Below are 22,665 nucleotides of genomic sequence, written 5' to 3'. Positions count from 1 at the left end.
CCCCAAATGATCAATTTTTGCAGAAAATCAGAGCTATCCAACACACACAAGCTTTTCGAAGCTATGAAGGTCTGTTAATTAAATTCATGTACCGTCTGACAGGCCAAAGCGGCAACCCAAAATTATTTCAGGTGTGAAACAATAGAAGACGTTCCTGATTTTTCATTCGCTTTCGACAGAGATTCAAAGTCACTTTGAACAGATTCTTCATCTTCACCAGCGGATTCTAGCGCCTTTGGAATCAGATTGGCGTTAACCTTTTTACATTCTGCTTGTAGACTTCTAGTTTTGTCCAGCATGATGTTGATCGTGTCAATCGACTTAGAATAATCTGACTGCCACCCTGAAAGACATGCAGCTCCCACCAAATTGCTTTTCGCCTGGCACTTTTGAGAAGTTGACTGACCGCTGCGAAAAGACATTCTCGAATCGTAGTTGGGTTCTTCTTCCTCGGTACAACATTCTGACGTATGACGTATGGCATTTGAAGCATCCTTACCTTTTGCCTCATAGCCACAACTATTTACCTTGAGCTCCTTACAGCTTTCGCCGGCATCAGTCGAACCAGTCTTTAATGAGGTCGTTGTACCAAATGTTCGAAAAGAGTCAAAGAAAACATTCTCCGTACCCGGGGTATCTGTCGATTCCACATAAGATTCCGAAGTGCTTTTACGGTATTGACTGACCCGTGACACAGAATCGAGGTCTATAATTGCATCTGGAACATTGCCTTCTCCCAAAGTTGTCTCCTCGGTCAAGAAAAAGCGAGGCGTATAACTCGTGTTTTCGTCCTTCCGACGCAATTTTAGGGACGCATCTGTCTTGAAGGGTGCATTTTTTGGCAATGGTGAATCAGGCGCAACGGGAGTTGAACGTTCGTTCTGAATTTGAAGCTTGGAGGGGAAGGAATAGCTCTCTTTTGAGGGGCAATTGCAAAAATCTTCTGCCTGAACTGAGTCTTGATCAGGAAGATTTAGGTCATCGTTCAACTCGAGCTTTGCTTCAACTTTGGTGGAAGTATGCAATTGTAGACTCCGTATGTCGGTGAGATTGCCCAGGTTAGCAACTTCAATAAATGACGGGGATGACACAAAACTTGTCGCATCAAACGAGCCCGAAATGGCCGCCGATCTTCGATGACGGTGCCACAGACGCTTCTCCGAGTTCATAGGATCACGTCGCCGCAGTTGATGCTAATTTCCCAAAACACAATCTATAAGACTCATGAGGCCCTTGCAACAAGATGCAGCTATGTCAAACGAGTGGACGCTACCAGGTAGCAAATTATTATTGAATGGTCGGTCTGGCTCAGCAGAGTGACGTATGAGTGTTCAACAAAACTTATTGAACAAAAAAAAAGTGGTGAAGACGCTTTTAACACACCTAGACTCGCGAAGATTCTGCTACGCATATTCCTGTATTCTGACGTAATCCTCCATTTCTCTCCTCAGGAAATACTAGTCTTACAATATATTCTATAAAAGGGGGTTGAGGCAATGCCAGAGATAGATGGCGGATTATTTGTGCTTTTTGGCAATTCGCCTAAGTGCTCTCTGTTCATTTTTCATGACGCCATCCACCATTTTATATTTGCCCTTCACTCCCTTGGGCCTGCCACTGAGACCACGATTATGACCCTTTGCGACCACAAGTGTCGGCTTTGGCCTAGTTGTCTCCTTCTTGGAGAGTTTTCTCATCATGCGCTGGATTTCATCGGCCTTATCACGTTCACTTTTGTCAGCATCTTCGTTAATAAGGTCACTCTTCTTTTTGATTTTCTCAAGTCTCTTGATTGCACGCATCTTCTTCCGACCCTGAGCTTCTAAAATCTTTTTGATAGGCCGAGAGTTAAGTTGCTTTTGCTTCTCTTTAATCGCTGCTGCTGCTTCTTTAGTGATGGGTTTGATGATCTTCGAATGCCGTTTCTCATCCTCGATGAACCAGTCCGGAAGAGAATCTTTGTCCCTAAATGAGTACCGATGAATTCCTTCGTTTACAAGATCATGCTTGTTCTTCTGACCGAGCGCTACTTGGTGCGCCAAGGTCATAGCTTCAGCAGTATCTAACTCGACGGTGGACGAATGCTTCTCTTTCATATCATTATCTTCCGCACGCTCATTGTTGTCGGCGAATTGCCCCTTGACAAGTTCGAAATCGATCTTTTCAGAAGACTCTGGATCGGTCTGGACCACATTCGAAGTTCCAGGTTCGGAGTTTTGAAGCGAGGAAAGAAGAGTGCTGTCGTCAATATTGCCAATGAGAGGATTGACCGCATAAAAAGCATGCGCTTCTTTAGACAAAGAAGCCGACTGAGAGTTTCGGATCTCCATCATCCTCGAAATAGCTTCATCATCCTCATCATCAGAATCACTATTCTCCATCACCAACTGGTCATTCTCTGAATCATCACTATCCACATCACTGGTTATACCATCCCACTTCTCCTCATCTAAATCGCCTCGATTAAGCTTGGCCCGATAATTGGCATCCCTTTCCAACTTTCTTTGCTTAAACTGATCGTGTAAAGCATTTAGTTGAGCTTCAAGATCATCATTCTCCTTCTCTGAGTCCAGAGACACAGATTCCTCGTCATCCAGCAAGGTATCCACATTACGGCCTTTGTCTGACAATATCATCGTCTTCTTTCCGTCAGCTATGGATTCCATTGCACCAGTATTTTTGACCGCTTTCAAGTTAAATAAAGACTGAGACGCGTTATTGGCGGCATCTATACCAATCGACATATCGGTAAGCATGTTCATTTGAAGACGCTTGAGTTCTCGCTGTTTCACTTCATTAGCTGTCTTTTTCTCCCGCTTTCTTCTTTGACGCTGTTTTTCCGTGAGCGAAGCTAACTCCTGACTTATTTGCTCTTCCTCTGTCAAAACAGGCTTCTCTTCAGAGTCACTTTCAGGAGCTTTATCGAGCTGAAGCGCTTTCCTAGCATTTTTTCTAAACTTAAGGATTCGTTTGAATTCTTTTTTGCCCAACACTTTAAGGTCACTCACGCATTCTTCGAGCTCTGACGACCAAAGCTTTAGCTTGCACAACATCCTCCACTCCGAACTTTTTGTTGGGATTGCCAATTTGTTTAGTTCTCCCAATTTGTTGATGGGTTCGTCATCTCTTATGAACTCAAGGATATCCATTTCCTTGAATAAAATGTTGTTTCCCTCTTCGTATCCCTCCCTTTTCCTCGTTCGCTTCTCTGGATTGAAAACTTTTGCCTCATTGTTGTCTTTTGGTTTGCCAATTTCTTCAAAGACGTCTGTGAGTTCAAGCAATCTATTGTCTAACTTTTTGGGTGCTTTGAAGCCTTTGCAAACAACGAAGATCTCAGCGGAAACATTTCTCGAGGCTGGTGGCTTCGTGGCTTCAACTTTATCAAAGAGCTGCTGGAATACCCACATCAAATTATTGTAGTCCTTTGACCGAAAAACCTTTGTGACAAAAGTTCCGCCTTGAATAAGATGCTCAACAGCTAGCTTGAGAGCTTTTAAGACAAGCTGTGATTGGGTAAAAGCATCTTGAACCCATCCTAAACCCACGTTGGGAGCTCCGTCATGTAGAAATGTATCCACTTTCCACGTCTTGAGATGTCCTCGAAGCTTCGAGCGGCAATCCTCAGTGGTTATATCCGACTGAAATAGAATGCATTTAGGGAGAGGCTTCATCGGAACGATATCCACACCGACAATTAATGAGTTCATTGGACAAAGGTTGGAGGCTACCTGACACCACGATCCAGGAGCAGCACACAAGTCTACCACAACTTTGGACTTTTCCAAGAAATGACCATATTTCTCATTAATCTGTATAAGCTTGAAGGAAGATCTAGCTCTGTAACCCTTCTCCTTTGCCAAATAGTAGTAGCGATCTAAACGACCTTTACTATTCTTTTTCTGAGTTTTTCCCATAGAAGCTTTGAGGTACGATAGATGGCATCAAGCGCAAAAAAAAGAGATGCCTGTAGTATCACGTGTGTGATATGCAGTACTATAGAATCCATTCTAAGACCTGCTGCTTGTCTTTCTCAATGTCGATTATGTTATCGTCAATGGAGTTTAAATTAACTTCGTGGCACAAAACGCATCGCTTCAAAAAAATCTGATCAAGCTCCTCTCTGTCGAATGGCGTAGATTGCTGACGAAATTTCTGAAACATCTCCTTAAAACGATACTCACCTCGTTGTTTAAGGTGATAACGTGCGACGCAATCTTTATGATAGCAATGCTGACAGTTAGCGAAAACAACGATGTTTTTCTCCAAAAGTAGCTTTGAACAAAGAGCACAGGCTTCGCCAGCCTCTACCAAAACTCCAATCTGTCCATTGCGTTTCTCATCACGAAATGTAGTAATTTGCTCTCTTAACTTTGAGGAAATGAGAGCCAGCTCCTTCATTTCACTAGTCAATAATGCAATAGAGTCATTGTGGCTATCGAGTGAGTCGACGATCTCCTCTTTTAATTGCGAGATTTCAACTTGCTCTGGCAAAAGCGCAATCAAGTCTTTCACATTCAATGGAGACTTGAAACGTGATGTCTCCTTTGCATAATCGATGAGATAACGAATGCGATCTTCGAATCTGGAAGATCCATTTTTAAGATGCCTCTCAAAATAAGTATTCTGTAACGACATGAAGTCACCCGCAGAGTGTTTCATGACAAATTGAGCAAAAACAAGCCAAAGGCGCTTTCTCATGTTTTGATCATTGTCGGATAAGTGGCTTAATGACATCTGCAACTCGCTAGTCGTTTGTCTTTTATATTCAGCACTTTCCGTCAAATTCCTCTCAAATTTTCGCAAGATATACTCCGCTGATCGGATATCCTTGTGCTTTAAGGCAAACTTCAAGGATGTCTCGTAGAGTTGCAAATCATCTATCATGATAATAACCGCGGGCCACAACTTCCCATGCTGTATGGCTAGTCGAAGTATGAGTTGTTTGTCGTAAACAACTTCAGATTTGCAATCACGAAGATGATTTATGGCTTTAAGCAAAGCTTTAGTTGCCCTCTGTTGATCGTCATCAGGATACCTTACTATGAGAGCGAGGTATGCGTTTATCGCTGTTTCACAATTGCTTTCGTTCGTCACTCCTGCGAGAAAATTAAGAGCGTGGTTTTCTGGTAGTGGCAAATGATCATGTTTACGGACGTAATCAAGGATCGCAGGAAGAAGTCGCCGGACCTGAAGTCCCGTCGTCTTAGCCCAGGTGTCAACCGTCACTTTGGGGCAAATCTGTAACAATAATGGCGCCGTTGTATACAAGAGTTCTCTTCCTGAACTGCCCTCGCTTTCTATCGCTTTTTTCAAAGTCGCTATAGCTGCTGTCCAATTTCCGTTCTCTAAGTGGAAGGTGAGAATGTACTCAAACTCCCCTCTAATGACCGCATAATGCATCCGGACTGAATCAAGATCGGCCTTCAAAAGAATCTCGATTACCAGCTCGGGGTCGAGGAAACTTTGATTTACGTCCAAGAATTGCTTCAACTCCTCGATCAATTCCGGCTTGGCGTGGTGATGATCTTCTCTTGCCAATAGCACATTAGCCTTATCTTTAGATGCTGCTATTTCCTGTGAATATAGAAGCAATGTCCAAGTCGCTATGATGACGGCTTTCATTTTCGAACGCTCCTTCTTAGCAAGGGAAAGCTTTTCCCGAAGATACGCAATCAATAGTTCGTAATGCCAAGTTCGGGACTCCAAATGGTTATGGGCTTTGCTGAGCAAAAGACAGACTTTTTCAAAGGGTTCCATCGAACAAGCCAAATTTCGAACGCCACGAAGTTGTGACTCAGACAATGCTTTGCGATTCTCTTCCTGTGAGATATCCATTCCAAAGCCACCTTTTTGAAGTAAACTATACCCTTTTTTCACTTTCACAAAGTTTTTGTAAGTCTCCAAGTTAGAATTTGATGGCTCTTCGTCTAGTAGTGCTAGCGCCTCGTCAAAGCGCCCCATGATGTAGTAACCATACCATATTGATGAATGCTCATTGCCAACAACAATTTCGTAGATTGAGGAATCATTATAAACCCACACCGTCTGCTTTACAGGATCAGATGTTATACCATTGATACCTTGCATAACATTTGGGCTCAATTCTATAGGTGGATGCATCAAAAGCTTGTCTTGAATCACAATTTGATCACTCTTGTAGATAAAAATGTAATGGTGTCGGGTAGTAGTGAATGATAGTAGTTCTGTGACGTTAAAACCATTCCATTTTGAGGTTGGAGCGAGCAATGCCTCTTGGTCATTGCTCACAAAAGCAGAGGTGCCTGTAAGAACATGAAACTCGTTCAATTTAACAGCAGATCTATTTTCACCCAATGTATGCTTCAGGATTAGAGGTTGAGACGCAAATACTTCGACCAACAGCTTATGTGAGAAGTCTGCGGGTTCGTAAATAGCCAACTCGCTTTTTGAAACAACATAAACACGACTTTCATTCGTGCTGACACAAACACAGACGACTTCACTTTTGCATTTTAGTACTTGTTTCACTAGTTTGTCATCACGCTTATTTTCACTTGTGTGAGGCTTGATGTTAACAACAAAGATACAATCATTGGTCGTCGTGCTAACTAGCTCTACCACCCCAGAGTTCGGAAGGTCTTCTCGAAAAGTTATGTTCTGTATTTTGAGGCCATTGAGTTTAGGAAGTGCCTTGAAAGATGTGTAGCTCTCATGAAGATAAAAATGAAGCGAGTGATTAACCTGGATTATGAGATGTGTTGCACGCAGACTAGCCCATAGTCCAGAAACTGTGTCTTGAGGGGACTGTCTAGGTAATCGCATTGAAAGCACTTTTGATGGCTCGTCCAAAGTAAACCTTCGGGCGACATCCCCACAAATCACGAAAGCAGTATTGTTGGTAATTAGGAAATGGCTTAATCTTGATTCAATGTCAAACAGCAATCTAACCTCATTGAGAGAAAAAGTGGGCTTTTGCAACTTTGCATCGTGCATCATTTTCGAGGATAAGGTGAAGGTACGAATCTCTGGTATAATTCATGCTATCGAGGGCGTCTACAAACTGCAGGAGAATCATGGTAACGATAGATTCTCATCATCTACATGATACGTCAGATCAAGCACCGCTGTCGCTCTCCCGCAAAAGCTTCAAAAGAAGAATCTAATCACAGGTGGTGAGTCGTGGTAATGTCTCGAATCTCTGTCTCTTCAAGAATACAAGCACGATTAGAGCCTTACTGACAGACAGAACAACCGTGCTTAGGGTATGAGCTACTTCCAACTCTTTATTGCAAAGTCTAGTCATCCACTCTAGTGTTCATAAAGCATCAGGAGATAGTATAGCTTCAGTGACGTTATATCAACGGTTCGCTTCCCTATGACCAATACTGCACCATTTCGGAGAGCGCAGCAAAGAAGACATGACTGTTCTTCGACTAGAACTTGTAGAGCACTTGCTTAACTGCTATACTCTAGCATAAATCTGGGTTGCGAATAGAAATAGGTCAATCGCGTTTGCAAGGATCGATGAGGGACTCGTACCCGATGTTAAAAGGCATGATGTTAGTTGTGAGCCACAACTAAAGTCGTGTATATACCGAGTAAACACCCCTACTGTTAGTGCGCTGTTATCAACGTACACTTATATCTTTCCATTGTTTGAACCCGTTTAGCTCAAGATGAACGTGTTGAAATTACAGAAGAGATTTCCACAATTGGAACAAAGTGAGATCTTTTCGGTCATCGAAGAGTTTCGCAGCATTGATTTGGAAGAAAAGGGCTGGGCCGAGAAGAAAGATGTCATCAATGCAATTGCTCTGAAAGGAGAATCCTCCTATGATCACGTTCGTGAAACCCTCAAATCTGTTGATGTTGATGCTTCTGGCCATGTTGAGTTGGACGATTACGTCGAGTTGATTGCGAAATTGAAGGAAGAGAACACGACGCCTTCTAAAGGACAATTTTCGATTGGATCTTCTCAGACTCCTTCTCAAGATTCGGCTGCTTCACCAAATCGGAAAGCCGGAACTGGGCACAAAACCTATATCAGTGGTAAGACATCTGGTACAACGCACACCATCAATGACGAAGAGCGCACCGAGTTCACTCGCCATATCAATTCAGTGCTTTCAGGTGACTCTCATGTCGGGGATCGGTTACCATTCGACACAGAAACCTTTCAGATTTTTGATGAATGTCGTGATGGTTTAGTGTTGTCGAAGCTCATTAATGATTCCGTGCCTGACACAATTGACACCCGTGTTCTCAATTTGCCAACCCAGAAGAAGAAGACACTCAATAACTTTCAGATGTCTGAGAATGCAAACATTGTAATCAATTCTGCGAAAGCAATTGGTTGTGTGGTTGTCAATGTTCATTCAGAAGATATCATTGACGGAAAAGAGCATCTTATCTTGGGATTGATTTGGCAAATTATCCGTAGAGGGTTGTTATCGAAGGTTGACATCAAGTATCACCCTGAACTTTACAGACTCTTGGAGGAGGACGAGTCTTTGGAACAATTTTTGAGATTACCACCGGAGCAGATTTTGTTGCGTTGGTTCAATTATCATTTGAAGAATGCGGGCTCCCAAAGACGTGTCAACAATTTTTCGAAAGATATTAGCGATGGTGAAAATTACACTGTGCTTTTGAACCAATTACAACCGGATTCATGTGATTTGTCTCCTTTGAAAGTCAATGACCTTCATGAGAGAGCTGAAAGAATTTTGGAAAGTGCAGAAAGAATTGGTGTGAGGAAGTATTTGACACCTAGTGCACTTGTTAATGGTAATCCCAAGTTGAATCTCGCGTTTGTTGCACATTTGTTCAACACGTATCCAGGCTTAGATCCCATCGAAGAAAGTGAAGCTCCAGAAATTGAAGAGTTTGACGCAGAGGGGGAGAGAGAGGCAAGAGTTTTTACTCTATGGCTTAATTCATTGGATGTGGATCCACCAATTGTGTCTCTTTTCGAGGATTTGAAAGATGGCTTGGTTCTTTTGCAAGCCTTCGACAAGGTGTTGCCCGGAAGTGTTTCTTTCAAGCACATTAACAAGAAGCCAGCAAATGGTAGTGAACTCTCTCGTTTTAAAGCCTTGGAAAATACCAATTATGGTGTCGAGATAGGAAAGGCTAACAACTTTTCTTTGGTGGGAATAGAGGGATCGGACATCGTGGATGGTAATAAGTTGTTGACGCTTGGTCTAGTATGGCAGTTGATGAGACGCAACATAGTCAACACTTTGTCCAGCCTCGGAAATGGTAAAAATGTTAGTGACTCCGACATTTTGAAATGGGCCAATTCTCAAGTATCGAAGGGTGGGAAGAGCGCTGCAATCAGATCCTTCAAGGATTCTTCATTGTCAAACGGTGTATATTTGTTGGACGTGCTCAATGGTATCAAGCCTGGCTACGTTGATTACGACTTAGTGTATCAGGGAGCCAATATCAGCGAAGAGGAGAAGTACGCAAACGCAAGGTTGGCCATTTCTATTGCTAGAAAACTTGGAGCCTTGATTTGGCTTGTACCTGAGGACATAAATGAAGTCAGAAGTCGTTTGGTGTTATCTTTTGTTGGAAGCTTGATGAATGTCGCGGATCAAAAATAACGAAATCCGTACACCACACGCAGTTAACCAATAGAATAAAACAAATTTGCAACGGAGAACTTAGAGCATATACGTAATAGTCTTGCACCATGCTGAAACATATAATGCCTTTCACAGAGGCCAACACAAAGCGTGTTGCCTCATTATTTAGACAGGCTTTGAGGACGGCGTTCGACTCATCCCTCAAATTTGATGCATACAGAAGAGAGACAATTAAGATCAGACAACAGTTCGAAGCCGGAAGACATGTGTCAGATGTTAACGAATTGGAGACATTGATCGAGAAAACCAGGGCCAAGCTTCAAGAGTGGAAACACCCTGACCCTTACATTCCTCCTTGCAGACCTGGCGGTACGAAGTATGAGAGAAACTTGCCTTCTCCAAAGGAGGCTGTAATCCCAGGCGATTGGTAGATCTCATCATTTGGCATGTTGTCAGTTGCAGCTTTACTTCAGAACTTCACTAACTGAGGCAAATGCCGCAGTCAGATCTATCAACTCCACTACTTTTCAAGCTGAGTATACACAATAAAAAGAAGGCCCTTGGCATTGCCGTTGTAGCTGCAACAGATTTTAATTTATCTTGACATTCTCTGGCTTTTACTTTGGTAACCAGTCAACCTAACAAAGCAACTTGCAAACCGAAGAAACAAACCCACTTTTCCGGTAGGGTGAGTCTTACACACGGGATCGTTTGGCAAACTGCTATCATGTTTGGATGAAGCTGTGATGAGATTCTGATCTAGGAATTGCTTCCTTCAATTGCTACCTATTGCTGAAAAGGAATGCCTTCAAATGTAGTATCATAGCTCGAATTTGCGACAACCGTTGACAATAAATTTTGGTCATGAACTGAAGAGTTGACACAATTGTTGATTAAGGATAGATGAAATCGGATTTTGACTCTTTTAAATCAACATTATCAAATTTAGTAGGAAATTAGGAATTCATCATGGCAGCTATTATCAAGGCAAGTCACGTGACTACAGGCTACCTTCACTAAGGATAATGCGATGCTCATCACCATAAAATAATCTGCTTTGATAACATAGTATGCCTAGATCTAGACGCTCGAAGTTGGTTACGCTATCCAAGACCGATAAAAAGGGTAAAGAGAATAAGCTCCGCATTTTCGACTCCATTAGAGAGGCATTAGACGAATACCGATACGTGTATGCTTTGCATTTAGGTGATCTCAGAAATAATTTTCTTCAGGACATAAGAGCCGACTGGGCTGGTTCTAAAATCATTGTGGGCAAGAGAAAGGTATTTCAAAAGGCTTTGGGTGAATCTATCCAAGATGCCTACAAGGAAAATTCTAATAAGGTCAGCGAAATAATTGCTGCCCCAGAAGGTATCACCGCATGTTTATTTACTAATGAAGCACCAGAAACGGTCGAAGCATACTTCGAAGCCTTTGTTAAGTTTGACTACGCCAAAGCCAACAACGAGGCCCCCATAGACTTCACGATCCCTGAAGGAATTGTTTACTCCCGAGGTGGCCAGATACCGTTAGAAGAGGATGTTCCGATGTCCCATTCTTTGGAGGTTACATTGAGAACGAAGTATAAGTTGCCCACTAAGATTAAGAGCGGCAAAATTTTTTTGGAAAATCCCTATGAAGTTTGTGCTAAAGGCGACAAATTGGATGTGACGAAAGCATTGATTCTTAAGCAATTTGGTGTTGCCGCTACAGAATTCAAGGCACACTTGCTTGGGAACCTTGATATCGAAAATGGCCAATTCAAGAAGTACTAATCGATTAAATACTGTCAAAACTCTCATAAACGATCATCAAAAAAAAATTTTTCTTTTTTTTTTTCACGTGTATTGGAGGCGTAGACAGAAGCTTCATTCTCTGCATTGAACGAAAAATAATGTAGCACTCTGTTGACCGACGTTTCTCAAACTATAGATGTTTGAACTGGGAACAATGAAGGAACAGCCCGTCAAAACAACGAAACGATCTTGATTGAGCTCCACCTCGATACGCCCTTGCGTCACATGGAATATGTACGTCATATCGTTGGAGCTTCGTAGGCTTTTGTAACCGTTTTGTGGCAAGTTGATGAGTCCAGAGGACATCGACCCTTTTGATGACCTGAATAGAGGAGCTGCCAGAAAGTGTTCTGTCTGGTCATTGTCGCCTGTGTCCCTGAAGGACACCCCAGTAGCTGTCCATGCAACTTCCTGCTTAGCAGTTGTATCATCATCAAGGAAAACTTCTACTTCCTTCACACCCTCATCGAACCACAAGGGATCTAGATTTTCGTCTTTGTTAACGGTTTCGCCCTTTCTCTGTGATTTTCGCGTCATCTTTCGCTTCTTCGGTTTTGGGTCTGTGTCCTTAATATGTATAATTTCGGTAATTTCTTGTAGAGGAATCTTCTTCAAGTCGTTGATAAGTGTATTATCTTTCTCTGAGATGAAGCCTTCATCTGCACGAGTATAAATTATTCGTTCGTTTCTCCAGAAGTCTAGTGGCTTCACTCGAGTTCGTTTGGAGCGTCTTAAACTCGTCGACTCGGGAGGAGGTGAAGGGAGCAGAGAATGGGTTCCAACAGCCTCTTCAAATAATTCATCTTGAGTATTATCAAAATCATCATCGTCAGATAGTTGATTATCATTGTCCCACTCAAAGTGGTCATCCTTTGATACGTTTGATGTGGGTTTTGAAAGATCCTTAGAGTCGGACTTGACCGGACTCCCTTCTAGGGAAGATGTCTGGGGTAAATCAGACTTGACCGAGCGTTCCAGAGAAGCCATCTCCTCGCTTGCTCCGTCAATTTCGTATTTGGTGGATGATTTTGCTGGGGGCCTTAGTTCAAGCGTCTTGAGCTGTTTGGGGCTGGTGGCATTTCCGACTGCCATTTCTTTCGTAAATTCCTTTATCTTCAAAGGCTCGTGGCTCAAATCATTCTTTGATGAATTCGTTTCAAGATCTTCGAAAGTGATGTCTTGAAAGTCGTCTGCGGCATCAAGCATGTTGTCTCCATCGCTACCAAAAGATGTTATCGTAGCAGGGTCAAAATGACTGGTGAATTTGCTTCGCGGGGACTCTTTAGAGACTGGGACAGATTTTCGGCTTCGGCTTCCTCGATCGGTAGATGACTCTTTATAATCGTTCGATGGTCCGGTATCCTTGGGTGCTGTTGGTATACTTTCCCGTATGCTGCTTCCCTCAGCAAAAAATTCATCTATGTCTTCCATGTCATGCTTGTCTCTTATGAGCCCTTCGCGGACTCTAAATCCCGTTTTACGAGCCTCCTTCCCAACTTTTATTAGATCCATTGGCTTGAATGATCGATTATTTGAGTAAACACAACATCTACACCGAGCGCGAAGTCGCGAGGCGCACCATTGTAGCACCAAAACAAAAATTCGCGATAAGAGAGCCCTTATCTTGACAACACACTAAACATCAAGTTGCGCTATACTGGAGCATTCCGTCCTTTGGCGTTGAGTTAGCTCGTATGCAATTGCCTTACCATCAGAAAATGTGACACAGAGGAGAAACCTAGGGATTTGAATCAGGACGGAGATGTTTCTGGAAGTAACACCTAAAATCGTTCTCGAAAGATTTAGCTGATTTGCAGGGCCGGGAAGCATGAACTCTTGTCTCATAGCATGATTTCCTTTGAAATGGCAGAGTCGCATAATTGTTAGCAAACCAGCTTGCGTAGCCAATACAAGCACCAGGAGCTCAGGAATTAGGTGAGAAATCGAAATTCTGTCAGACCAACCCATATCATTTTGACATTTATGCTCTTCGAAATCAAAAAGGGCTCCGCTGTTTGCTTGGCATAGTAGTGAATCACCTCTCAACAAGGCGACTTCTTTTGGCGTGGAGACGACGATGTGCATATTCAGAAACAACATTTGGACATTATCCACTAGTTCCGAATGTAAAATTTGCTTCAATTTGTGAGAGTCATCCTCTTCCACAGTGACTTGATCTGCTTCATCGAAGGAAGCTAAACCACCTATCCAATATAATGATGGGACGTGAAACTTTTGTATTTTAGAAGCCAATGAGAATCTTCCTTTATTTTCGTTAAGTATTCGTGACTCAATTTCTAAGTTTGCCTCAAGTCTTTGCTCATCGCGATAGTGGGCTCCTGTCAAAGCCCTAAATGAGTTTACCGGTAAAAAAAATCTGTCAGCAATAGGTTTAGCAGTCCAACAATCATTGTAGAGCCTCGCATTCAGAAGCTTCTCACATCTTGCGTTTTGAAACCTCTTTGGATCAAAACGAAAAACAGCTGTGAAAACATCCCCCGAGATACACGCGATGCAGACATACACGTTATGGACATCGTCATCGATATGGTAGTCCATTATCGAAACCTCAGGAATGTTATGATTCATAGGAAAACTTTCAATGCTTTTGAATGAATCCTCTTCCGAACTGTAGTAAAATAACTTGACGAGGTGGTTATTGCACGAGCCAACCGCCACATGATGAAAAGATCCCTGACTATCACCACAAGTAGCAAAATCAACACACCAACAAGACGAGCCGAGTCGAAGTTCGTAATCGTGTACGACCCTTACGCCGTAGTAGGATGATCGTTGTCGCTGGTTGGTTTCAAATTGACGTATTCTATCATATAACAGTTTACACCTCCAGATCAAGATTCTGCCGTCATCTGTACACGCTGCAAGAACTGAACGATCCATCCAAGATGATTCATACTTCAAATAGTTGATAGTATGCGGATTATTGTTCGAAACGGCTGCTCTCAAGTCGTTCAGTGTGGTCGATAGCGGTCGACTATCGAAACAGAATATTGGAGGTTCTGGCTGATTAGTTGAAGTTGCATCATGAAGTAACGCAGTATAAAATAGGAGACTTGATTCACAAGCCACAACGAGCAAAGGTTCAACTAAGTCATTATCTTCCATGAACACCAGTAAGTTATTTTTAAACGGTAGAGAGTCATGAAGACCGTCAAGTTGTTGAACTGAAAGTTGCCTTAGATCGAGCAGGTCATTGTATAGCTCGGCAGGATTGTGACGTACCAAGAGTCCTGTATTTTCTGTTTCCAAACATGATTCATCCACCTCGTAGAAAGAACGACCATTGTACAAATATTCCGAGACCTGGTCAACTCCGATACTCCGAGTTCGATCATTGTGGTGTCTGGTTTCGGTGCTGTCAATTTGAGTACTGCGAGTTGGGTTCAAGACAGTATTCTCCACACCATCCCCTTCAAATGGCCCAATTGAAAAATCAGCAGCTAGAAAACCTAGACCTTCATCGAGATTTCTGGTATCACTTTGTGAATGTTGCAAATGTAGTCCTGCGTGGGATTGATTCGTTCCGGAGGCACCAATAAGATTGATGCTTCTATACGATCCCTCGACTGCCCAAATATCTTGAAATCGACGAGACTGGGAGCTTGTTAGACGTTGAGACTGCCGCAGACCAGTTGCATTACTTCTGTGAGAATTTAGTGAATTAAGGGTAAGTGCAAACTCCGTTTCTGTCATGGGCATATTGGATGGGTCACTCAAACGCAAAAGGTAACATTAAGCAAGTGTATGCGAGTGTCACGAAGCACCTTCAGAATTTAAGTTGAGTAAGATACCCTCTATTCTTTTGATTGGTGTAAACAATTTCACGTTATCGATTCGATGAGAGTATTGTCAATTGCGTGCATTATCTGCATTCTAAGTATCGCCCTAGGGGAAGCTCTCGGACATGAAAGGGGTTATATAGAAATTACTGGGCAGAGTTTAGAAAATCGAATTCGGGATAAATTTCATTTACTCACTTCGAAGTCAGATTTTCGATCACGCAAAAACAAAGCTCTTTTATCGGATCGTGAGAATGAGTTTTTCATAAAAGATACTAATCAAACCGTATACTTCGACGATACGAATGAGCAGTGGTATATTTACCAAAACTCAGGTTTAGGAAACCCCATAGCAGATACACGAATCCCACTCACCTGGTGCTACGACACTGTCGGTGGAGGAAAAGGTGCAATCAATCATGCTTTTGAGATTCTGCTCTCAGCGGAGCAGGTCTTCTCAAACGAGGGCAAGGTCGAGGGTATTTTGCAAATTAAGGGTACACTCATTCTGGGGAATTTGGGGGTTTCTTTGTCTGAGAGCATTACGTTCAAAGGCGCCCACTCATGCGAAGTCGAGCCAGCGCAATTCGCGAGGATTTACTTAAAGCCATTTTACCAAGAAGTCTTCGAGGGTCTGCGAGTTGCTGTTGTTTTTGATGATCAACAAGGCCTCAAAGAAGTTGGAGGTTGGCAGAAAACATCCTCGTTCAAGCGCTTTTCGCCCCTCCCACCCTTGATAGAGTGCGCACTCGGAGCGGAGCCAGAAATCTGCGATCTAGGAATTCTTTGACATCTCATCGAATCACACAAAACAGAATGGGAGAGGGCAAATTTCATGCTGACTACTCAAACTTTGGCAAGACTCTGAAAAGAGAAGCTTTGGAACTCGTGAGAATGTCATTTGAGGCTCTCGCGGAGGACTCTAGGTATTGGGTCCTGAACTTGTCTAACGCAGCATCATTACTTTGGCACGCGTATCATTCGCTTGACATTCCCGTCAATTGGGCTGGCTTCTATGTGGTGGACAGAAATGTTTCCAAAGATTTGGTTTTAGGGCCATTTCAAGGAAAGGTTGCTTGTCAGTCAATTCAGATTGGAAAAGGCGTCTGTGGTGTCGCGGCACTGGAAAAGACTACTCAATGCGTGCCCGATGTGGAACAATTTCCGGGTCACATAGCCTGCGATGGGGAAACACAAAGTGAAATAGTTGTACCGATCGTGAAAGATTCGCAAGTTATTGCTGTTTTGGATATCGACTGTTTGGAAAAAGCTGCATTTGACCAAGATGATACCGAGCTTCTAGAAGCATTGGCAGTTGCAATCTCGAATTCGCTGGATTGGCCTCAGTAGAACTGTTTTTTTCATACAATAACTTTTGATTATTACACAATAAGACATACAAAAAGAATTGAAAGATATTACCGAATGGCTCGAAGAAAGTGAGAAGTATAGGGACAGTAGTCAACCCAGCTCAGATTCGGCCTGAACACGTCTACTTTCCTCTCTCTCCAAATTATGATAAAGCAATGCTTTGGCCTTCTCCACAGCCTTTGCCGAGCCCGTTATAGTGAATACACGCTCAAGAACTCCTTCCTCCTCATCGGAAATGCCGATAGTGGCTCCACTCACTTTGCGAACCCCTTGGATTCGAGCACCATTTTTGCCTATCAATGCTCCGACAATATTATTGGGAAAAGAGACAGTCGTTGTGATAGTACGCCGTTGGCCTCCATTAACATCCCCCCTCGTTTGGGAGCCTCTAGGCACGTAATATGTAGTGCCCACGGCGGATGAAAAGTCCTCAATAAGGCATCTCAGAATGATACGCAAGGAGTCGTATAAATTATCGACAGTTCCTTGCAATTCCACTAATCTCTCAGTCGACTCTGGAAGATGAAGCTTGGATGCTATCATCAGGACGTTACACTCCCGTTGGATTTGTTGGATCCGAGCGCCTCTTGACCCAATTATGGTGCCCATTTGAGCATTTGGAATCAAAAGACGTAAAACTGTGGTTTCCCCCTCTATGTTTGGTATCAGCAGTAACTGCTTGAGTGGGAAGTACATGTAGGAGAACTGGGTCTCTGTGGACGCGTTGACCAAAGCCTGGGCGAAGTAGCTTAACGCTTTTGAAGCATCATCAAGAGTTCCACTCACGGTCAAAATTCGCTCGTAGGAACCAGGCTGTAGACTGGATATACCCGCTCTAGTTCCTGTTTCTTCTCTGATGGAATCAATGACAGCCCCATTTTGTCCAATGAGGCAACCAGCTTCTTTGGCAGAAACAAGAACTCGATAGTTTATCAACGCTGAGGCATATGATGGTTCAGAAAGTGATGGAAGCACTAGCTCAGACGTTTTTTCGGGCCCATTGAGTGCCTCAGGCTCGATTTGACCATCTACTTGAGCCAAGTCGTCGTCATTAAGCTCCATTATGAACTGAAAGTTGGTAAAGAAGCAGCTTGAATTCTCTGGTTATAATTATGCAATGTTTCTCCTCAATTGAGACTCAAATGCCGTTAGCTCGTAACAAGTCGCTTGCACTTGTCCTCAGTGAAATCGCTGGTGAAATGCAGCAATTGAGGTTGTGGGGCTCCCGAGCAAAATAGTTGAGGATAGTAAGAGTCCACAGCAGGTTCTGACTAAACACAGTAATGTTTCGGCAACACGATGCTCTCTAGATAGCACGATGACGAAAAGTGCTGTTGTTTGCTGTGACACACTCAAGTTACTGATGAGGACAATGTATGAGCCCGACTAGGAAGTTGCATAATTAAATGCAGGGCGGTTAGGGAGACCCTTGTTACCTACTGCATCACAAAAGGGAGGAGGAAAAGGAGGAGAGGAGGAGTACGTCCGTGTATGTGTTACTTAGAGATCAAGCGTTGGCCTAACTTTCATTAAATTTAATGTTTGTTGCAAGAAAATGTGGTGAATTTCGAAAGCTTCTCACTCCGCGATCTCCTCGTATATATTATTGCACCTTTGGATGCATAGCAAGCAGCCACGGTACATCTTCGGGATGAGTTTAATGTAGAAAAACGAGCATGCCCGATCTGTGGCAATCGATACTTTCAAAACTTTTGTTAGGCGTGTGTGGATCCAATATCAGCTCGACAGATTATTGAGGATTGGCCCGATTGGCTATTATACGCGAGAGAGCGCATGAGGCTGTTACCACAGATAACAAACAGGCTTCTAAACCGTTTGATGCGCGCAAGTTGGAGCTAGAGTCTCAAAGATGCCCTTGGATTTGATGATTCTCATGATTATTTTGAGTCTGAGGTGTTCACTTTTGTAATGCCATTTATCTATTTGCAACTATCTCGCTTGTATCATGAGAGCAACTTACTCATGCGGAACGTATTAAATTTTTCAAGATCCTTCTCTCGGTTGAGGATATCATTAAATGAGTAAAAATTAATTGTCTCGGAATCGGGTGAACACTCTTCTACGGATTCGGCATCTTCCTCGCGAACATCCGTTTCTTCCTCGTCTTCTTCCAGTGCCAATGCTTTTAAAAGAGAGTTGCATATGAATGATCTTGATCTTGATCTTGACCGCTGACGAGGCCTCAATGCGGTTTTCTTCTCACCAGAGCGATTAGAGCACTCTGATTTTTCGGAATGCTTGAGCTTCTTTCCTTCTCCATCGCAATCGCAGCATACGACGCTGACCTCGCTGAAGTCTATCTGAGGGTTGGTCAAGATCTCTGCTGAGTGATCCAAAACGGGTGGAATAAAGTCTTCCGTGCTATGGTGGAGCGCAATAGACCGCTGTGAGTCTGTGGAAGCAACAGAGCTCAGTCTTGCGTTGTTGAGTTTATGAAGAGCCGTACACATCGACACTCTTGAATTTCTTCTGCTTGGAGAGCCAAATGACAGGGTGCTTAAACAACGTTCGAAGATGTCTGGTTGACTGGACCGGCGCAGTTTATTTGTAAGTTTGGAAGCGGAATCTGTCGCCAGAGGCCAAACAAAAGGTTCGACGTCCTCTTCAATATGTTGTTGTCGAGACTGCTCATTATCTTCTGTCAGACAGCTGGTATCCAAAGGATCAGGCATTTTGTGGATGTTCTATAGGGACGGTTTCTTCTCTGGTTTTACCGAATACGGGCTTGGTTACTCTTTCTTGCAACTTAAAAGAGCGCTTCTATGCGGGTTTGCAGGGGGAGGGTTGTGGGAATGGAATTGTAAATGCGCTACCAGAACTCAGGCTAGGGGATCACAGATCTTATATATGAAGCACTCACCAATCTTATATATGCATTTTCCACAAATAATATAGGTACTTATCGGGTCAAAAGCTGGCATGCAGCGTGACCGTAGTGCACACAAACTTGTTACGTGAGGCTCATGGAATGCACGCTCTCGTTTTGGCTCGGTCAAGGGACGGCGCCATGGCGATCGAACGAGCACGAAGGCTTCGATACAGTTTCGCATCCTGCAAGACGCATGGAAAGGTTTCTTTCCAAATTTTGCCCAGCCTTGATGCCCCAAAAGCGGCAAGGCTTTTGGGTGACATGGATGAAATTTTCTTGATTTGACATAAGACAGCAGTGGGTTATTGACGAAGACAATTGAACTTTCAGCCTCAGTCCTCGCTCGTTTCAAAAATTTTTTTTTGCGGCGGTTTATGCGAAAAACGGCTGACGCTTCGGCGACGAATGACTGACGCCTTACAGTGCTTGGTGCAAGGGCGTGCTATACCTTCAACACTTCGATGGTTGCTCCTCACAGCCGTGCCAGTCATTTTGGGTGAAACCTTGCATTACCATTACTAGACGTAGCTGCTCTAATAATCCAGATTTTTAGTCGCTTTTCTAAACACTCAGCAATAGACGGTCCGCAATGAAACGTCGAGCAAAAAATAACCAGAGTAAAAAAAAAAAAAAAAAAAAAAAAAAAATCGTGAGATTCTGCAAGGCCAAGATCAGGAAATTTCCCAAATATGTTTAGGCCTTGGGCTGCCACTTCTCCAGATAGGGCGTTTCGCCAATTACTATGAATGACACTGCAAACCAAATGTTATTGAAACATGCGGATTTTTGTTCCCAGAGGGTTAAGTGGGGGGTCTCTCATAAATATCGAACAATGGGACTTACGATTCACCCCGTTGGGATTGGGCCATTTTGCTGACTCCTTCAACTTCTTAAAAAGTACGTGTTTTTTTATTCCTGTGATAGCAATGCAGCGATAGTTGAATAAGCTTTGGCGTTTTGAAGCGTTTATTATAACGGAAGGTTTGGCAGATCCATACACAACAACACGATAAGATATACCTTAGGTTATGTCCGGTCCATAAACATTCACTACAACCATCGTAGATCCTTTCTTGACACAATATGTGGCTTCTGCCGATGTGGCACTCCCGTTCTCCACATACGGCGGAATCCAATAGTGGGTCTAAAAAGAAAACCTCGTATAAGTGGTAGCTGAGGGGCTCCTAAAGTTCTTGGAATCCGACTCCACAAACGCTGACAGAGCCACATCTACATTATTAGTAATAAACTACGTGAGACAAATCTCCACACTCAAATATAAACACGACTCGTCTCCAGATGTGGCATATTTGCAGCGGCTAAATGGTAGATAACGACGGAATTGAATGGGTGCTCCTGAGAGTTTTTTTTTTTTTTTTTTTTTTTTTCTATGTGGAGAAAGGTAAGGGCCCAAAAGCGCAGCAAATCCGCGAAGCCGTTCGGGGAAAAGGTGCTAGAAAAGCGGAGGCAAAAAGCGCGAAGCAACGCTGGCGGCAATCATGGCTATCTGTTCGGAAAACCCTGGCTCAAATGTGACACTCAGGGGAGCAATTTTAAGAAGAAAAAGATAATTGAAATGCGCGTATCAGGATGTGTGGCACTGCTTAAGATAAACAGTCCGGATAGACGACATTTTCAGGTAACGCTAGCATTGTGGTAACAAATATTATATTTGAGGTGAAGATAACGTAACTTCCACGGTGTGGGGTGAAGTGGTGTTCAAGTGGAGAAATTGAAAAAAAAAATTAGTCTAGGTTCGTGTGGTGCCCCGTTGTAACATTCGGCGTAAAGTTTTTCGTGAGCCCGCTCGAATGTCGCAATTTTGCGCCGATAAAGGCATCATTGCCGAAGGTTGGGCTTGATGGAATTTTCGCCGCAACTGTGCGGGGCCTAATACGGAGCTGCGCTGCTTATCAAAATCATATATAATCGGCGCTCTCCACAGTTTTTACATTTGACACAATTTTTTTTTTACGATCCTTGTCGTCATGCAAAAGTCTAGTAAAAGAATCAAGCTAGAGAAGGAGATATTCTCCAAATCCATCAAGGACATCGAGAAGATGTTTAGCTGTCCCATGATAGACGAAGAGGAGCGTTTCCACAAACAGCCATCCACGCTGGCCTCGGCGCTGCTTAATAACAACAGACTGGATATTTTCAGTGAAAGCATACTCAAAAAGACTACTTTCGATTACGACTGTGTCAATCTCCTGTTGATGGAGTCCCAAAGCGGGGTCGATGACGCTGATTTGGATGAGCCGGAGGAACCCGAACAGCACTTTTTGAAAGCGCAGAACCTACAGGTGCCTATTTTGCCTTCGTCTTCGCTAATACCTGGGCAGTTACCACAGGCTGCTTCCAGTCCAAGCCACATCCCGCTCGACTTGCGTGACGAGTACGACTTTTTTGATGCCGAAGACGCAGCAGGTCTTGTGAGCCCCAGTATCAGATTTCCTTATCACAAGAACTTGGAGAGAGATTTGAAGATTATCGACCAGATGTTCTTGCAGCCCCTTCAGACAATACCTGGCGTTTGATGGAGTGCTTTTGAAAGTAAGACATCCGATCAAAATAACCACTACGCGCTGTGCGCGATGTGGCTTCGGATTTACAAATCCAGAAAACAGCAAGCGTCACAGAATCAACAAACGCCAAATCGCATCGCTATCAGCGAAGCACAAAGGTGCTATGTGGAACATACGCTTAGACCTACCAACCAATGGCGGCATTTATACACTGAGCAATTTCTTCCCCTCCCCAGACCGGTTTAGTCTGGAAAAGTTGTTCATACCTTGTCGGCACATGCAACAGGATTGCGTGCTGCTGGTGAATCATAGAAGGCATGAGAAAATCATTTTTTGGTAAATACGAAACGCAATTTAATAGACGTGTTATCAAACAATTAGGGATAATTATTGTATAAGCGACATGGCGCGAACGTGGGGGTTGCAGAGATAAGAGTTAGCGACCTGCGCCACAGATACCAAGAGAAAATCCAAGAGATAAACGCATTTTCAAACCACAACTGGTGAGAAGCTCTCGGCGTAGTCGGATTCATTTTGTCACACAAAACACCACAACTTCGAAATGTTCAACTTGATCTTGAGCAGATTTTTCTGCCATTTCGGAGATTTTTGCGCTTGTTGACACACGTCAAAATGCGGCCCGGATTATTGTAACAATAGAAAAAACCTTCGATGCCAATCACGCTAATCTCCACCCAGATATAAAACAAA

General features: G+C 43.3%; 10 protein-coding genes across 10 annotated transcripts; 5 read left to right on the top strand and 5 right to left on the bottom strand.

Annotated features, from left to right (window-relative positions):
• Window positions 1–122: 122 nt before the first annotated feature.
• Window positions 123–1,169, bottom strand: C7M61_004954 (uncharacterized protein; the record flags this gene model as incomplete). The annotated part of the gene is made up of 1 exon (XM_024860267.1): window positions 123–1,169. The coding sequence occupies one exon, from the start codon at window positions 1,167–1,169 to the stop codon at window positions 123–125; it is 1,047 nt and encodes a 348-aa protein (XP_024711646.1).
• A 348-nt stretch (window positions 1,170–1,517) lies between these two features.
• C7M61_004953 (uncharacterized protein) lies at window positions 1,518–6,804 on the bottom strand (the record flags this gene model as incomplete). Its single annotated transcript, XM_024860266.1, has 2 exons — window positions 1,518–3,891; window positions 4,373–6,804. 2 exons carry the CDS (start codon window positions 6,802–6,804, stop codon window positions 1,518–1,520), a joined length of 4,806 nt encoding a protein of 1,601 aa, XP_024711645.1.
• An 854-nt stretch (window positions 6,805–7,658) lies between these two features.
• SAC6 (fimbrin) lies at window positions 7,659–9,590 on the top strand (the record flags this gene model as incomplete). Its single annotated transcript, XM_024860265.1, has 1 exon — window positions 7,659–9,590. The coding sequence occupies one exon, from the start codon at window positions 7,659–7,661 to the stop codon at window positions 9,588–9,590; it is 1,932 nt and encodes a 643-aa protein (XP_024711644.1).
• A 104-nt stretch (window positions 9,591–9,694) lies between these two features.
• Window positions 9,695–10,003, top strand: C7M61_004951 (uncharacterized protein; the record flags this gene model as incomplete). Its single annotated transcript, XM_024860264.1, has 1 exon — window positions 9,695–10,003. The coding sequence occupies one exon, from the start codon at window positions 9,695–9,697 to the stop codon at window positions 10,001–10,003; it is 309 nt and encodes a 102-aa protein (XP_024711643.1).
• A 639-nt stretch (window positions 10,004–10,642) lies between these two features.
• MRT4 (Mrt4p) lies at window positions 10,643–11,347 on the top strand (the record flags this gene model as incomplete). The annotated part of the gene is made up of 1 exon (XM_024860263.1): window positions 10,643–11,347. One exon carries the CDS (start codon window positions 10,643–10,645, stop codon window positions 11,345–11,347), a length of 705 nt encoding a protein of 234 aa, XP_024711642.1.
• Window positions 11,348–11,440: 93 nt separating this feature from the next.
• MIF2 (Mif2p) lies at window positions 11,441–12,574 on the bottom strand (the record flags this gene model as incomplete). Its single annotated transcript, XM_024860262.1, has 1 exon — window positions 11,441–12,574. One exon carries the CDS (start codon window positions 12,572–12,574, stop codon window positions 11,441–11,443), a length of 1,134 nt encoding a protein of 377 aa, XP_024711641.1.
• A 3,410-nt stretch (window positions 12,575–15,984) lies between these two features.
• On the top strand, window positions 15,985–16,518 carry C7M61_004948 (L-methionine (R)-S-oxide reductase; the record flags this gene model as incomplete). Its single annotated transcript, XM_024860261.1, has 1 exon — window positions 15,985–16,518. One exon carries the CDS (start codon window positions 15,985–15,987, stop codon window positions 16,516–16,518), a length of 534 nt encoding a protein of 177 aa, XP_024711640.1.
• A 111-nt stretch (window positions 16,519–16,629) lies between these two features.
• On the bottom strand, window positions 16,630–17,601 carry C7M61_004947 (uncharacterized protein; the record flags this gene model as incomplete). Its single annotated transcript, XM_024860260.1, has 1 exon — window positions 16,630–17,601. One exon carries the CDS (start codon window positions 17,599–17,601, stop codon window positions 16,630–16,632), a length of 972 nt encoding a protein of 323 aa, XP_024711639.1.
• A 902-nt stretch (window positions 17,602–18,503) lies between these two features.
• Window positions 18,504–19,232, bottom strand: C7M61_004946 (uncharacterized protein; the record flags this gene model as incomplete). Its single annotated transcript, XM_024860259.1, has 1 exon — window positions 18,504–19,232. One exon carries the CDS (start codon window positions 19,230–19,232, stop codon window positions 18,504–18,506), a length of 729 nt encoding a protein of 242 aa, XP_024711638.1.
• A 2,185-nt stretch (window positions 19,233–21,417) lies between these two features.
• C7M61_004945 (uncharacterized protein) lies at window positions 21,418–21,966 on the top strand (the record flags this gene model as incomplete). Its single annotated transcript, XM_024860258.1, has 1 exon — window positions 21,418–21,966. The coding sequence occupies one exon, from the start codon at window positions 21,418–21,420 to the stop codon at window positions 21,964–21,966; it is 549 nt and encodes a 182-aa protein (XP_024711637.1).
• Window positions 21,967–22,665: the final 699 nt, after the last annotated feature.

The sequence above is a fragment of the Candidozyma pseudohaemuli genome, assembly GCF_003013735.1.
Source record: "Candidozyma pseudohaemuli strain B12108 chromosome Unknown scaffold00019, whole genome shotgun sequence".
In the NCBI taxonomy this organism is placed as follows: Eukaryota; Fungi; Ascomycota; class Pichiomycetes; order Serinales; family Metschnikowiaceae; genus Candidozyma; species Candidozyma pseudohaemuli.
The sequence above is the reverse complement of the archived record's forward strand: the minus strand, read 5'-3'. Positions and strand labels throughout refer to the sequence as shown.